The 18,039-nt window shown below is 41.2% G+C and overlaps 1 protein-coding gene across 1 annotated transcript in view; it reads left to right on the top strand.

The window, feature by feature from the left end:
- The window catches only part of LOC126252803 (tektin-3-like), a 166,098-nt gene that overhangs the window by 71,288 nt on the left and 76,771 nt on the right, over positions 1-18,039 (top strand). Inside the window, exon 4 of the mRNA XM_049953738.1 lies at positions 13,677-13,928. Within this exon, the coding sequence (XP_049809695.1) occupies positions 13,677-13,928 (252 nt within the window). The remainder of the gene's footprint in view (positions 1-13,676; positions 13,929-18,039) is intronic.

The following is an 18,039-nucleotide window of genomic DNA, read 5'->3' on the forward strand; positions in this document are numbered from 1 at the left end:
GAGGCACGCTTCTGTCTGCAGCACCACGATGGTCGGATTCGAGTGTGGAGACACCGTGGAGAGAGGATGCTGGACAGCTGCGTTATGCACCGCCACACTGGTCTTGCACCGGGTATTATGGTATGGGGCGGTATTGGATATTACTCTCGCACGCCTCTAGTACGCTTTGCCAGTACTTTAAATAGCCGGCGCTACATATCCGAGGTGCTGGAGCCAGTTGTCCTTCCTTACCTACAGGGCTCGGTCACAGCCATATTTCAACAGGATAATGCGCGACCACACGTGGCACGCATTGTCCAAAGGTTCTTCGTCAATAACCAGATTGAACTGCTTCCCTGGCCGGCTCGCTCTCCGGATCTTTCGCCGATAGAAAACATGTGGTCCATGGTTGCTCAACGAGTGACCCAGATTACATCCCCAGCTGCCACACCAGATGATCTTTGGCAACGTGTGGAAGCTGCTTGGGCTGCTGTACCCCAGGAGCACATCCAACGTCTCTTTGACTCAATGCCGAGACGTGTGGCAGCGGTGATCTCCAACAATGGCGGCTACTCTGGCTACTGATTCTGGCAGGAACCAAATGTCACAGACGTCTGTAAACGTAATCATTTGATACTTGGTCAACATGTTATCTACAAAATAAATTTTGTTGTGCTACCTCTTGTCTTTTTTGGTGTTGCATTTACGGTGGCCAGCAGTGTAGATAAAATATGTGCACCAATTCTTTCGTTACACCAAATTAAGCTATTTTTGTACAAAATGTACTGTATCCTACTTTTAGCACTACCCAGGAACTACAACATGGACGTAGTAGAATGATGTTCCCATGGGGTGCTTCATTAGTGTGAGTCCCCTTGCCTCTCACATATTGGTGTGCTTCATTAGCGTGAGTCCCCTTGCCTCTCACATGCTGGGGTGCTTCATTAGTGTGAGTCCCCTTGCCTCTCACATGCTGGGGTGCTTCATTAGTGTGAGTCCCCTTGCCTCTCACATGTTGGGGTGCTTCATTACTGTGAGTCCCCTTGCCTCTCACATGTTGGGGTGCTTCATTACTGTGAGTCCCCTTGCCTCTCAAATGTTGGGGTGCTTCATTACTGTGAGTCCCATTGCCTCTCGCAATTTGGGGTGCTTAATTAATGAAATTAGCCATGAAGAAATTGTTCAAAATTATCCCCATTTGCTTCAATACATAAAGTCAATCGTCTGCAAAAGTTATCCACAGTTTTGAGCAGCACATCCCATGGTATGGCTGCACATGCTCTTCAAATGTGTTGCTCGATATCGTTTCGGGTTGTCGGCTGTCTTTCATAAACAATATTTTTTAAATAATCCCATAAGAAAAAAATCAGAAGATGTTAGGTCTGGTGAACATGACACTGAATTGGTCCGCCACGTCCTATCCACCGACCAGGGTACCGTAAATTTAAAATGTTCCGCACATTTTTAGCATAATAGGGAGCTGCTCCGTCCTGTTGGAACCACATTTGTTGCCTAGTTTCTAAATCAGCATCTTCCATTAGCTCCAACAAATCACCGCGGAGAAGTTGTAAATAAGATTCCCCAGTAACATTTCGGTCAAAAAAATACAGTCCTATCAAGTTTAAAATTCCACACCAGACCATTAACGACCATTTGTGTTGATTGTCAATGTGTCTGTGCCAGTATGGATTGACAGGGGACCAATCATGACGATTTAATTCGCCATTGTCTTTTATTGTGGCTTCATTGGTGAACATAACGTATCTAAAAAAATCATTGTCACCCATCATTTCCAAGGCCCATTGGCAGAAATGCACACGTATTTGCATATCTTTTGGCGTTAATGCCTTAGTCAGTGTGATATGATATGCATGATATTTATGTGACTTCAAAATCCTCAAAACAGTTGGTTTCAGTATTCCAGTTTGTCTCTGAATCGCATGACTACTAATTTTGGGATCCAGTTGAACACAAGCGAGAACAGTAAGGGTACGAGCATCATTTTCATTGTATTCACGATGATGAGGTGGATGGTGGATGTATTCATTTCCAGCTCGTTGAGTGCAATTTCTAATAATGTTTTCGCTTGGATGTCGTCTGTTTGGGAAATGATCCACATACAATTGTGCAGCTGCAGTGTAATTGTTATGGCATTCACCTAAAATTAACATCATATCAACAATCTCTGTAGGAGGATAGTGAGCCATGTTTCGCTAAAGAATAGTTTACTTACGTCAGTTGATGTTTACGGTTCACAATATGAAAGAGAAGTGACGTATAATTGCATTGCACTGGCCTTTATACTGAACCATAGTTCGCAGTTTGGCCACGGTAGCACCACAATCGGGTGAGTAATGCAATTGTGAAGAGTTCCCTAATGAGGTTTTATTACCATTATGCCTCCCTCCATCAAAAACTGTGGTGGGTAGGATACATTTTGTAATAAAATAACTTAATTTGGTGTAATGAAAGAATTGGTGCACATTTTGTTTCGATTTGATGCATCCTTCTCGGATCATTCTAAATAAATTGGAGTTCTTATCCAATTTTAATGTTTCTCGATTTCAGCACCATCTGTCAATGGTTTAAAAAAAATGTTTCAGACAAAACCTAATTACTTTTTATGGAGAATCCCAATCTGCAATAGAAAATGGGGGTTTCCATTTAAGATTTAAAAGTTGCCCCACCCAAGGGGACAGGGGCTGGGGGTCACGTGTAATATCATTTGATGTCCCCCTCTGAGCTTGTGAACTTACCCACTATTTTTACCCAATGTATAGCTATCGAGATAATCTCATCTGAAACTTCAGGTGGACCACCCTGTATATGATGACTTGCCAGCCGTCAATGTCTTCTCTGAAGTACCGGATGGCAGAATAGACGGCTAAAAGCTCCCGGTCGAGCACAGACCACTTGATTTGGGAAGGTGGCAGTGTCTTTGAGAAAACTAGAGCGGGTGAGGTTCACCATCGAGTACCTGTTGCAGAATTGCCCCAATAATGGAATTTCTCACATTAATCATGAGAGTCAATTGGGCATCATGGTTGGGGCATGCCAAAGTGAGAGCATATGCTACACACTGTTTGATGCATTGAAATGAACCTGCCATCTTCAAAGTCCACTGAATTTTCTTCTTGCCCTGTTTGTCGGTGTTCGCCAGACTGTTCATGAGAGGCACCTGTAGCTCAGCTGCGTGAGGCAGGTGATGAATATAGAAATTTAGAATCCCTACGAAGTGATATAGGTCGTGACATGGCTCAGGATGGGGAATACTGCTCATGGTAGAGATACACTCCTCTGTCAACTTGATGCTGGAAGAGTTGAGCTTGTGACTTGAGAACATGACCTCCAGATGACATAACTGTGATTTGGATTAATTAATAACCACACCACCATCATAGAGTGCAGCTAGAGCAGCTTCTAGTTGCCTCGAATGTGGTAATTGTTTTTGGAGAAAATGAGAATGTCATCCAAGTACGTGTAACTAAAGGGAAAACAGGAAAGAAGGTCATCGATAAACAGCTGCCATGACTGAGCAGCTTCCGTAGAACCTTAAGGCATGTAGAGATATTTGAACAGCCCGAATGGCTTGGTGATCGCTGTTTTCTGTATATTGTCTGGATGCATTGAGGTCGTAAGTATGCTCATTTGCAGTCAGTGCCACTAAACACTATATCACCAGCAAAGGTGTGCATCAAGTTCTAGATATAAGGTGTGGGATAACTGATGTGTACAGTCCTGGAATTCAGTATCCGATAATCCTAGCCTAGTCTCACTGAACCATGTTTTTTGGGCACTAGTTTTATATGAGGGTGGTTTGAAAAGTTCTCGGAATCACCATGAGAGGCCAGCACTATTGCAACGAGTTGTTCATATGATATTCATTGAACTATTGCCTGTAAATACACGCTACACCAGTATTCTTGGAAGAGAGCTGTGGTGGTGACATGGCTCTGTTGTTGTTCCCGTGTAGTGATTTGCGAAGGTGGAAAAAATTGAGATTCGACAGCGATTAAATACTTTGTAAAGAAAGGTATGAAAGCAAAGGACATTCATGCCGATTTCCAGAATACACTGAGGGACTCTCCTCCTTCATATTCACCTGTTACCAAGTGGACAAATAAATTTAAATTTGATCCAGAGAGCTTAGAAGACGATCTGCACAGTGGTTGGCCAAGATGTTTCACTACTCCAGAAATCATTGCAAAAGTGCACAAATTGGTCATGGAGGATCGCCGATTGAAAGTGCGTGAAATTGCTCACTTTTGCCAGATGTCATCTGAAAGGGTATATCACATTTTAACTGAAGAATTAGAAATGAAAAAAATATCTGCAAGGTGGGTGCTGTGACTCTTGACACTGGATCAGTGTGCGCTTGCGCACATGTGCCATCACCATGGCAAAATTACACGAACTAAGGTATGAAATGTTGCCACACCTGCATTATTCTCCTGATATGGCTGTCAGACTTCCATCTATTTCCAAAACTGAAAATTTTTCTTGATGGACGAAGATTCACTTCAAACAAAGAATTGATAGCTGGAGGTGACAACTATTTTGCAGGCTGGAGGAAACTCATTTTCGAAATGGGATCAAGGCACTTGACATCTTTGGACCAAGTGCATTAATCTACAAGGAGACTACACTGAAAAATAAAAAAAGTGTCAGTGATGTAAGTACTTTTTTCTATTCCGTTTTGAGAACTTTTCAAACCACCCTTGTACAAAGCCCAAGGACTGTCAGAAAGACATACAGTCCCTTCTTGCAACAGCTCGTTCATAGCTGACCTGACTCTCTGTAAGTCTATGGGGCACAGGCATCGAGGTTTGTGGCAACCTGGTGGACTATTGGTAGTCATGATATGATACACTGTCCATTCCGGTCCTGTCCTGTCCAGTTTAGAAACACTGCAGGTGATGCTGTACTGATGCTGGGAAGGTGGTTGACATTCATCGGCGAGAGCTGGCATGGAGAAGAGCATTCTGCATGTGAGTTGAGTGTGGCTGGAGAAGACGGTGGGGCAGGTTGATGCAGTGCCTGCCGTCCATGGTTGTTAACACTCTGATGCATGAAGGCATGCTTGGGCCATTTGCTATTCTGTAGTTATGTCATCGACATGGTGCCTAAGGTCCTCCTGTTTGCTACGTGGCCATTGATTGCAACAGTCGGTGTAGTACTTGATGTGTACTCAGTGTATCATCCACCAGTGTGACATACTCATGAAGCGTATTGAGGTACAAGTCATTGACACAGTGCTGTTTGGGTTGATGTGGGACAGATATGAGTGGTGTAGGCATGGTCAGGGTGAAGAGGTCCTGAATACTGGTGCTAGTGGGCTGATGAGTGAGATCAGTGTGAATGGCACCTGGTGAGAGCCAAGTCCATTCAAGTGACTGGCTCAGTGATGTCCATAATGTAGAATGTCCAAATGCATTGCAGGGTTGGTGAAAGTTGCACAGTGCAGTCATTGGTGCCATGGACCATGATTTCTGAGTTGTTTGCTGAATGAAGGCATAAAACTGTTGTTGGCACGAATGTCCACGTGCTGAGTCATGGCAGGGAGCAAAACATCTGTCAGAGATGGGAGTGGTATCTAGAACATAGTTGTCTCGCTTTGCAGGCTGGGTGGCTGGACCATGGCAGGTTGCCAGCGACTGTGAGAGTGTGGCATCTCCTTTGTGAGCAATCATGGTAGTTCGGATGCACTCCCACATCACTAGGGGTGGTAGCCGTGCACTTATTAATCCTATAGCAGTGGTGAATTACTGAATACACTCAATCTGACACTGGGAGGCAATCTTCTAATGGGGCTGACTTCTAGGTCAGTCAGAAAGTTCACTCGCCAAAGGGTCCACAGTGCTGTGTCTTGCATAAGGGAGACATCAACAGTTGCACAGAGTTGGCCCAAAGTTGCAGTGATATGCCCTTGTGAGGTTGTTGCTTGTACATGACCTTAAGCTGCTGTTCTGTAAAGTGTGAAAGTTTCTGTAAAAATGCAACTTTCGCTGCACCACACTTGCCCTTTGCAGCAGGTTCAGGATAATTTCACTAATGAGTTTGGCCTGCACAGCTAGATGGCACAGTAGATGTACACACTTGTTGGCATTGTTGGAAATTCCAAAAGTCCCAAAAATCCCATCCAGGTTACAAACCATAATGCTGGCTGAGTGGCTTTGAGTGGCAGTAGTTTTAAATGCGTGCTAGACAATTTCAATCAGAAAGGTGGATGAACAGTTACATCATTTCTGACGTTATGCAACATGGCTGCCAGATCTGTGTAGCACACAATTGGTTGTGGCAGAATGATTAGCAGTTGCTTGAATCCAATGCATGGTCTGGAGGATGTGGAAGACATGAATACAGAGTTGTACATAGTTTATGGGCCTTGCTTAACCAAGGCAGGGCCAGATGCGTTATTGTTCTCGAAGTCTAATGATAGGTTCGGAGCATGTGGCCATTGTTGATGCATTACGTATTACAGGCTTTTAGTCACCGTTCAGAGCATGTGGCCATTGTTGATGCATTACGTATTACAGGCTTTTAGTCACCATCATTAATACTTGACACATTATGTGTTACTTACTTTATTACACAAGCCGTTGCTTACATTTCCATACTCAAGCATCATCTACTATGCACTGCTGCTGCACTGTTAGACAAGATCTTCCTCACTTCATCAAAGAGCTTTCCATCATGTTTAAGTTTGATGTTCTTACATACGAAACAAACCCAAAGTGTTAAATTTCTTAACTGTAGCTCAGAGTAGGCTTCTATATTTTGATGCAAGGATACTAACAGGTTGCCAAGACAAGAAATGATTCATCCCTGTTAATTTAAAGATAATCAGAATTTTACACATTACCTGACTATATAAATTTGGGAATCTAAAACCCCTGTTAGCATTACAAATAACAAAGGCTTAGCATTACAAATAACAAAGGTTTTTTATGTAAATATTAAGTAGATGGAGTAACGAAAGAACATCTGCTGATTGTAATTAGAAAAGTGCCGATTTTTCCGAATGTAGCTACTATTGTACTAATTTTATTGTGGTTTTTGCAAATAGAGTATAACAGATTAAACAATGGCCAACTGTTTATACAGCCTAAAAAAGAGATTAGGCAAAATGTTTGTACAAATGGTTCAGTGGGAAGTGTATTCAACTGGATCATGTAAATCAGTATTGAGAAGTACTGGGAGATAACAATGACTGCATGTATGATGTGTATGTTCACAGTTGATTGTTCTGAAGAAGGATTTTGTATGAAAGCTAGGCAGTTTAACAAATTTTACTGGACACTTTGTACTGCTCAGTGCCTCTTATGCTTGATGAATAACGTTCTTTCCTCATTTCTGTATGAAGAAAAGTCCTAGGAGGAAGGATATTCATTTGAAGATGTGATATAAACATGAATATATTGCAACAGCATTGCAGGGCCAAATAATATTGATTCACATGAAGGCTGTTTTGTGGTGTTTAAAGGAAGGTCATTTTTCATATTTTAGTCTCATTGTAACACAGTTATGACTCTGGTTGTGCAAATGTTTGATGGAGTCATTGTTTGCTATTGGGTCAGATTCATCACCTATGACCAGATAGACTGTATTGTTGTGTTGAATTTTGTTTTATTCATCTCATGACGTACATTTGCAATCCATTTGGTTTGCGTACAGGAGACATGTCAAAAATTTATAAAACGAGGAGAAGACACTTGATTTTTTTATGAAAGAAAATAAAAAACTTTTTGTTAATTAGTTTATACATACAGAACTATCTTCTCATGAATGACAGGCCTTCACATGGTGAATAGGCTTCCATGCGTCAGCAATAGACAGACTGTAGTTGCAACAATTTTGAAGGGATGGTTGCGGTGTGGCCAAAGTAACACATGGTTCCTGAAGGAGGACAGAAGCTATTTCAGTAGTTACAGTGAAGTTGCTCTCAACGATCAGTTGATCTGGCCTTGTAACATTAGCCAGCATGGCGTAGCTATATTGACACTGTGACACAGCCAAAAGCAAGCAAATTATCTTGTTATCTTCCCCAAGAACATGCAACTATGCAACTTTATTGGTTTAATGAAGATGACATTCTAATGGGTAAAATATCCTGGAGCTAAAATTGTGCGCCCATTCAGATCTCTGTGTGGGAACAGAAATGGGGGGGGGGGGGGGGGGGGGCAGAGGAGGGACATTGTCAGAAGTAAAAACAAGTCTCTTTAAGGCAACAGATTGGCTGGTAGTGTGATTATAAGTACTGCCAATGGACACATACAAAAAAAAAAAAAAATTGCTTTTGCAACTCCTTCTACAGAGAGGGAAGAGGGACATGGTGAGGAAGGTTAGAAATGTGTGGCAGGTCACTCAGTCCCAAGGATAACAGGGACTCCACTGTAGTGAGAATCTAGAGAGAGACAAAGAAGAAGCTAGTGACTCAGAGGGAGGCAGCCAATTTGCCAGCAAGGTATGTAGGAGGGAGGGGGACAAGTGCACACGCTAGGTATGTGATGCACAGTTGTCAGATCCAGTGTGGAGTGCCACATGCTGAAGATGATATGAGAACATGAATTGGGAAGTGATGTCAGAACATGGGTAGGTGAAAGTGTTGGGTAGAGGGGTGGGGGGATTGCGGGTTACTGAAGATTGAGGCTAGGCTGATTACAGCAATGAAGTATAAATTGCAAGGAGAACTCCCCTCTGCGTAGTTCGGAGAAGCTGGCAGTGGAGGCAAGGATCCACATGGCTTGGGTTGTGAAGCAGCCATTGAAATTGAGCATGTTGTGTTCAGCTGCTTGTTGTACTGCCGAGGGTGGTCAACTTTGTTCTTGGTAATAGTTTTGTATTAGCTTTTCGTCATGGTGGACAACTGATTGGTAGTCATACAGACATAAAAAGCTGTGCAGTGTTTGCAGCAGATTGGTATATGACATGGTTGCTTTCACAAGTGGCACAGCCTCTAATGTGATAGGATAAGCCTGTGACAGGACTAGAGTGAGAAATGCTGGGTGGGTGTATTGGGCAGGTCTTGTACCTTGGTCTTCAACAGGAATACAGCCCATGCGCAAAGGAGTTGGGAGTGGGAGCAGCTTAGGAATGGTGTTGTGTAGTTGGGTGGGTTATGGAACACCACTCTAGGAGGGTTGGGAAGCATCTCGAATAGTGATTGGCAACTCCTTGGATAGTATGTCTGCTATATCCGGGCATGACAAAGATAATCAAAGCTAACAAAGGATGTGGTTTAGCTGTTCCAGTCCAGGGTAATGTTGGGTGATGAGAGGGCACTCCTTTGTAGCTGGTTCTCAGAGCTGGTGGGAGGATTGGGGGTGTGTGAAGATGTGGAAAGGGAAATCCATTTGCAGACTACGTTCATGGGGTAGTGTCTGTCTGTGAAGGCCTTGTTGAGACCTTCAGCATACCGTGCAAGGCAGTTCTGATCACTGCAGATATGTTGTCCACAGGCAGCCAGGCTATATGGGAGGGATTTTTTGGTGTGAAAGGGATGGCAGCTGTCGAAATCCAAGTGTTGTTTTGTGCTTAGTGGTTTTAATATCAACAGATGTAGGCATCAAGAGGTGGAGATCCATGGTCACAAGGTGGCACATTGGGTTGAGGAGGACCAGATGAAGCAGATGGGAGAGAAGGTGTTGAAGTTGTGAAGGACTGAGGGTGGGGTTTCTTGGCCCTGAGTCTACATCATGAAGATATCATCAGTGAACCTGAATCAGACTAGGAGTTGGTAGATTTGGGAGGCTCTGGAAGTTTTCTCGAGATGGCCTGTAAACAGGTTGGCATAGGAGGGTGCCATGCCAACCCGTAGTCTGGTTCAGGTTGATGGTTTCTTCATGATCTGGACTAAGGGTCAAGAAACCCAGTCATCATTCCATCACAGCCTCCACACCTACCCCCACAACACCTTCTCTCCCATCCACTTCGTCTGGTTCTCCTCAATCCAACGCCACCTTAATGGATGTTGATCTCCATCTGTCTGATATCTCCATCCACACCTTTGTCGACATTAAACCCACTAACCACAAAACAGCACCTGTATTTTGACAGTTACCACCCAATCCACATTAAAAATCTCTCCCTCCCCTCCTCTCCCCATGCCGCCTGACCACCTATGAACAACATATCTGCAGTGTCTTGAATTCCCTTGGCCAGTATAAGGTCTCATGAAAGCCTTCACAAACAGACAGTACCCAATAAACCTAGACCGCAAACAGATTTTCCTTCCAATATCCACACACACACCCAGTCTTCCCACCTACTCCAAGAATCAGTGACAAAGATGTGCCTCCCCTGTCACTCAGTATCATCCTGGACTGGAAACACTGAACCATATCCTTCATCAGGGCGTTGATTATCAATCATCATGCCCGGAAATGAGGAACATCATACTCAAGATCCTTCCCGCTCCTAAAGTGGTGTACCCTCATCCACCCAACAACACAACATCCTAGTTCATCCCTATGCCACTCTCACTCCCAAGCCCTTGTCACAGGGATCATAACTGTGGAAGACCAAGATGCAAGACTGCCCAATCCATCCACTCAGCACTTCCTACTCCAGTCATGTCACAGGCTTTTCCTACCCTATCAGAGGCTGTGTCACCTATGAAAGCAGCCATGTCATATACCAACTCTGCTGCAAACACTGCACAGCTTTTTGTTTTGGTATGACTACTGACCAGCTATCCACCAGGGTCAGTGGCCACTGACAAACTATTGCCAAGAACAAAGTTGACTGCCTGGCACACAACTTGCTTCACAAAGTGGGCCATCTGGATCCATCCTTCCCTTACCAGCTTCTCTGAACTATGCAGCTGAGAACTATCCTTGCAACTCATCCTTTGCTTCCGTAAATGTCCTGGCCTCAATCTCCAGTAACCTACTGCCCCACATCCTCCACCCAATAGTTTTTCATTCCTCCAATCTGTCATGCCCTCCCAGTTCATATCCCCACATCACCTTCAACACGTGCCGCTCCCCACTGGCTCTGACAACTGCGTGTCACATACTTAACACATGCACCTACCACCCTTCCCTCCCTCCTTCATCCATAGTTGGCAAATCGGCTGCCTCCCTCTCTCCTGCCTTTCTCCCTACCCATACCACCTGACACAACTGCCGCCCCATCCTAATCCACATGCCAAATTGCAGCACTGGCATTGCACTCTAGCCCACACCATGTAGGGCCATAGGTGTGTGTATGCCTACAAATGCATCTGTGTTTTCTATATGTATTTGTACTCTAGCTCAAAAAAGGATTGCTGCGAAAGCAATCAAGTTTTTCTGTGTACCTGTGGATGTCTCAGCACTTCACTTTTTGGTGGGTTATCTCCTTTACTCCTAAAGTATTTACTTTCTACCAAAACATTTCTACAAAATTAATTGCATGAGGTATTACAAAAGTCAGCATTTTGGCCATACAACACTGAGCTGTAGAGGTGAAGCAACTAGTGATAAATGTGTAAAGGCAGTGCATGAACCAGGCACTGACTGCCCTGTCCAGGGAAATGCAACTGCTCTGGGTGCCACCCAGGCTGGGGAAAAGAGCAGAATATTCAGGTCAGAAGGTGCTCCAAGTGCCATAAGCAGTAATACTGGTATTACTGTCATACCTGACTGATGAGAAGGATGCCTTGGACTTCAATGAATGGTACCAGACGCTGAAGCCCCCCTGTTCCCTGCTCCCTCCCTCTGTATCAGTGCCTCATATCCCAGCACAAAGCTGAGGGGAAATTAAAAACACAACACTAAAATGGTAGCTCTTGAGACAATTTCAATTATCTACTGCAGTCAGCTCCACATAGTAAACACACTTACTATCCATCCTAATACTAAAATTCAAATGGAAATAGTAAATAAAAATGAGTCCTGTCATTTTTAGACATGTATTTGTACTACCAACCTTCTCACAATCACAAATGCAAAGTACTATGCTGAGACTATCATTGATGTTAGTTTGCTCCATGCTGGGTGACAAGGAAATATCCAGCAGTAATAATCTGTTTGGCCATTCTGCTGGAACTGAAATCGCCGTGAGTTCCTCAGTGGATGCCCATGACTACTTTTTCTTGGTGTGGGACCATGAGTGCTTTCAAGTAGCCATTTGTCTCTTAATTTTTGGTTTATAATGGTGTACCCAAACCTCATTTCCAGTCATACTCAATTGTGACAAGTTGAAATGTTGACTCAGTCAGTGAGACATGTTTAAATGGGCGATTGATAACAAACTATCTGCAGAATGCAGGTTTTTGAATATGAGTCTGAGTCTGGCAGTAGAGGTCTGAAGACCAGATGAGGCAACCCTGCTGAGAATAATATCTCCTAAATTTACATAATGATCTAGTGCTGCTGAGTTCTGCATGCTATGCAACTTGTGATCATCAGACAGTTGTTTGTCTTGGTGCTCATAATTTATAAACTTTGTATAGCCAAGATCATCGCAGATGATGTAGTAGACAGATCCTTGTCTAATGCAGAATTCTATAGCAATGTCATGAACAATAAAGTGCATGTTGATGTCCACTTGATGACCAGTTTACTGTTTCTCGACCTGTGTTTGCAATCACTCCAGTCTTCCATTTGGCACTTCATCGATGACATAATATATTCCATTTTTTAATCCATCCATCCATTGTAATTTTCTGTCTTAACTGTTTCCACACTGAACTTTGATTCTGTTTTAGATTTCAGGCAGTTTTGCTTCCTGTGATAAAAAATGAAAGGGAACATCTTGATTTGTTCTTGCATAGTGTATATTGACATTGGCTTCTACAAGTTGGCATAGATGTGTGCCACTCAAGTTACCGAGAAACTTTTGCAGTGTATTGTTAAGGAACTATTGTTCTCCTGTAAGACAATATTATGTTGTGCCATCTATAAAATTTTAATAAAAATCCTGTTTTATAAAATTCCTGTTATCCAATGATGTATCCTCATATTTATAAAAATATTGAGCCACGTTGATTTACTCGAGTTAAGCATACTGGTTTTTACTTAAGGGGAAAAAATTAGATGTGTTGTCTGCAGTTTTTGCAACTGTTCCATTGAAGTCTATTTTAAACCCTTATTGATAACTGACTCATGAACTACAGCCATAATTTGTACTGGTGTATATTGTTACATTCCATCCTGGATTTTCCATTGTTTGAATATACATCAGAATTAACAAGAATTGACAATATGAGGAGAGAACTGAAAAGTGAAAGCATAAAAACCTGTATTGTACTATCTGCGTGTGCTGAATTACATAACATGGTTAAGGTAATCTGTTATTGATTTGTTGCCTATATAATAACAATAGTCTATTTCATATAAATTACAATATTCACAACCACAACAGAAGATATAAAAACAGAATTTCTACGTGTAGCTCTGCACCCTTCTCTAAGGTTCAAAGCAGAGTCTTTCCGTCTGACGCAAAAGTATTTTACAAGTAGCTCATCTAGGTATAAGGCTGGAAACTGGTGATCTGCATGAAGTAGCAGAAAAAGAGGCTGTATTAATAAGTTTAATTTTGGCAGGCAGTCATCTATGTTACTGTCAGAGTAATATGTTGTTATTCATGTGAAATGCAATGTAGTTCTATCACAATTTCATAAGGGCTGTATAGATAAAAACATTTATCTGAAACAATACATGTTAAGTACACATGAGCCATTAACTCACTTCCAATTTTGTTCTTTCTTGCAGGGCTAGTCACCCTCTAACGAATGCATATCTGGATAAAAGCTACACATCTGCAAAAATGTCTACTGAACCAATAAGGTTCCCAAACTTAGTTACCAGTGTTGAACGAAACCCACCACACGCTGCACGGACTGCACTTTATTCTCGTTACACACCTTTTGAATGGACACAGAGTAATATCAACTATTATAATGAATCAGAAACCAATAGAAATTATGCAGAACGCCTCAGAAATGAAGCAGTTCGTGTAATTAGGTAAGTACTCTCACACAAAGTTTTTTAAAGGTAAAGTATGTCTGTATTTATATAATTAGCTTACAAAACAATAACCAACTCTGAACACATATCAGTGACACTGTCTCCTCCTTGTTTGAGAATCAATCAGAAACTATGAGAAACAAAATTTAAAAATCAGTTTCCTGAATGCTAATTTCTCCTGAGTCATTGTTTGTTTGTATTTTCTTTGCCAACAGCACATGTACGCACTTTCCATCTGTTTTATAGATTCTTTTTGTTTTTTTCCTTTCTTTTTTTTTTTTTGTTGGAATTATTTCTTAAATCTGGATCATGAAACTCACTGGCAAACTGAAACTGCATGCTGAACCAGTACTTGAACCCAGAATCTGAGCTTTCAAGGAAATACCCATACTGACAGAGCAATCCAGGCACTACTTGTTATGTGCTCTCACCACCTCAGTTCTGCCACTACTTCTCTCCTGCCTTGTCAAAGCTCTTTTGCATTCTTGGATAGCTGGATCAGTAATATCAGTGTCCATGAAAGGACAGGTTCTGAATTTAAGTACTGACCTGGATCATAGTTTTTACATACGAGGAAGTTTCAAAGTAGTTCACAGTTGCTGCAGAGTGAAATATTCATATTAAGAGATGTGGTTGCTTTTAATTCTTGTCTGTCAGCCCTGATCCAGCTCCTATTTCTGTAACTTGTATGTAAATGCTCTTCTATCTAAAAAAGACAACAAGCATTCAAGATTGAGCAAAATGTAGTTGTGAATAAGCAAGTCTTTGAGATAAAGATTCTTTACAATGCTGTGACTGCTAATGTGTTGGTTATTGTTAACAGCATTATTATTGTTTGATTGCTCACAGGCTCACTATTTGTACCAAAGAAACTTATTGAGCAATGACTTTTGTCCTTTCCATTATAACTATACCTCCACCAGATATAAATTTTGTAATGTGAGTAAATAGCATTTATGTTTCTGTTTGCTCCTTTTGTTTATTTTATTTGTTTGTTTTCATAGTGAAATGTTTAATATGTTTCATGTTCAGTCATGAATTATGATGCAGTGTCAGACATGGAACAGTCTGGAATCACTAGTAGTTGAAAACTCATCCCATAGTAGCTCAATAGTCAATCAGGGACTGGGGAAGCCTTTTCATGTTTTCCAAAATTTCTGAACCTCGACATAATTCATGTAGTTGTGACACAAGCAAGATGTACATGGTTTTTTTTCTAGTTCTATTAAAATATATTAATTTATTAAAAATAAACAGTTGTAATTGAAAAAGTTTTTGCTTAATTTTAATTTACTGTGCCCTCCATAAGTTTCGAAACACAGAGTGGTTATGGACAATGGAAAGAAAATACTGTATAAAATTCCATATTATTATTTTCAAATTGTTCATTAAACTCAGACAAAACATAGGTAAATGCAATGTTTGAATTTTAGATTCCTCAAAATAACCATCCTTTGCATTCATCACTGCCTTGCGTGCTCTCTGCATATAATGGGTCTATTTTGCCAGGGTTTTCTTTGGAATGTCTTTTTTCTTGCTGCAGAACCTCCAACAAGTGGGTCCCACTCATGATTCCCCATTTTTGGATACTCCTGTCCAACTCATCCCATAGTAGCTCAATAGTCAATCAGGGACTGGGGAAGCCTTTTCATGTTTTCCAAAATTTCTGAACCTTGACAGAATTCATGTAGTTGTGACACAAGCAAGATGTATGTTTTGGGTTGTTGGCTTGCTGCAAGACAAACCCTTTCCCAAACAGACACACACAAGATATCTTGGCATGTTGTTGGAGAATGGCCTGATAATAGTTTTGGTTCATTTTGCCATCTACTTTCATCAAACTTCATTTCCTCCAAAAGATCCTCATATCTTAACAGAATCCACTCCATGCTTCACAGTTGGAATTACATACTGAGGATGCAAGTGTTCATGGAGTAAACACATACAAATTGACAGCATTTACTTCCAAGTATTTCAAACTTGGATTCATTAGTGAATAATACTCTTTCCCAAACCGTTTCTTTTTAATGCTGGTGTGTTGTAGGCACTGTTAACTCACACACCAGCATACACCCAATTGTGTTTAGTTTAGCAGTCAGTTCACTGACAGTTTTGAATGTATTATAGTTACTACAAAGACATTTCCTGGCGTTCTGATATTTTTCTGCATGCTCCTGAGTGAGGATGATCACCATAGGAACCTGTCTCTTGATGTCAGTGAATGATCGAGATAACCCCACTGATGGAACTCTTCAATTTCATTGATATTTGTTGACACTGTGGCTTTCTTGGTGCAAAGCGAGTATCTTTACCTGTAAACCACAAGGGATCTGTCACTTTGTGGCCCTTTTCAACTACTTTTACTGTGTGTACTACTTTCTTTCATGGTGTGTCCTACATTCATATAAATGGAACTACAACTGAACAGAACTGTAAACAATGTACCATCTACTTGTGCCACCTGGTGTGTTTAGTGGAATGCATGTACAGGTAAAATCAGTTTATATAAAACTGAGCAATACCAATATGTACCAGTATATATATATATATATATATATATATATATATATATATATATATATATATATATATATATATATACACACACACACACACACACACACACACACACACACAGTAATTATATGTACAATACTGTAAGTGAACGCATTATTGTGGCCAAGATAGACACGAAGCCCATGCCTACCACAGTAGTACAAGTTTATATGCCAACTAGCTCTGCAGATGATGAAGAAATTGATGAAATGTATGATGAGATAAAAGAAATTATTCAGGTAGTGAAGGGAGATGAAAATTTAATAGTCATGAGTGACTGGAATTTGAGAGTAGGAAAAGGGAGAGAAGGAAACATAGTAGGTGAATACGGATTGGGGGTAAGAAATGAAAGAGGAACCCGTCTGGTAGAATTTTGCACAGAGCAAAAATTAATCATAGCTAACACTTGGTTCAAGAATCATGAAAGAAGGTTGTATACATGGAAGAACCCTGGAGATACTAAAAGGTATCAGATAGATTATATAATGGTAAGACAGAGATTTAGGAACCAGGTTTTAAATCGTAAGACATTTCCAGGGGCAGATGTGGACTCTGACCACAATCTATTGGTTATAAACTGTAAATTAAAACTGAAGGAACTGCAAAAAGGTGAGAATTTATGGAGATGGGACCTGGATAAACTGACTAAACCAGAGGTTGTAGAGAATTTCAGAGAGAGCATAAGGGAACAATTGACAGGAATGGGGGAAAGAAATACAGTAGAAGAAGAATGGGTTGCTTTGAGGGATGAAGTAGTGAAGGCAGCAGATGATCAAGTATATAAAAATACGAAGGCTGGTAGAAATCCTTGGGTAACAGAAGAAATATTGAATTTAATTGATGAAAGGAGAAAATATAAAAATGCAGTAAATGAAGCAGGTAAAAATTAATACAAACGTCTCAAAAATGAGATCAACAGGAAGTGCAAAACTACTAAGCAGGGATGGCTAGAGGACAAATGTAAGAATGTAGAGGCTTATCTCACTAGGAGTAACATAGATACTGCCTACAGGAAAATTAAAGAGACCTTTGGAGAAAAGAGAACCACTTGTATGAACATCAAGAGCTCACATGGAAACCCAGTTCTAAGCAAAGAAGGGAAAGCAGAAATGTTGAAGGAGTATATAGAGGGTCTATACAATGGCGATGTACCTGAGGACAATACTATGGAAATGGAAGAGGATGTAGATGAAAATGAAATGGGAGATACGATACTGCGTGAAGAGTTTGACAGAGCACTGAAATACCTGAGTCGAAACAAGGCCCCAGGAGTAGACAACATTCCATTAGAACTACTGACGGCCTTGGGAGAGCCAGTCATGACAAAACTCTACCATCTGGTGAGCAAGATGTATGAGACAATCGAAATACCCTCAGACTTCAAGAAGAATATAATAATTCCAATCCCAAAGAAAGCAGGTGTTGACAGATGTGAAAATTACCGAACTATCAGTTTAATAAGTCACAGCTGCAAAATACTAAAGCAAATTCTTTACAGACGAATGGAAAAACTGGTAGAAGTCGACCTCGGGGAAGATCAGTTTGGATTCCG

This window comes from Schistocerca nitens, chromosome 4 (assembly GCF_023898315.1).
Source record: "Schistocerca nitens isolate TAMUIC-IGC-003100 chromosome 4, iqSchNite1.1, whole genome shotgun sequence".
NCBI classification, from domain to species: Eukaryota; Metazoa; Arthropoda; class Insecta; order Orthoptera; family Acrididae; genus Schistocerca; species Schistocerca nitens.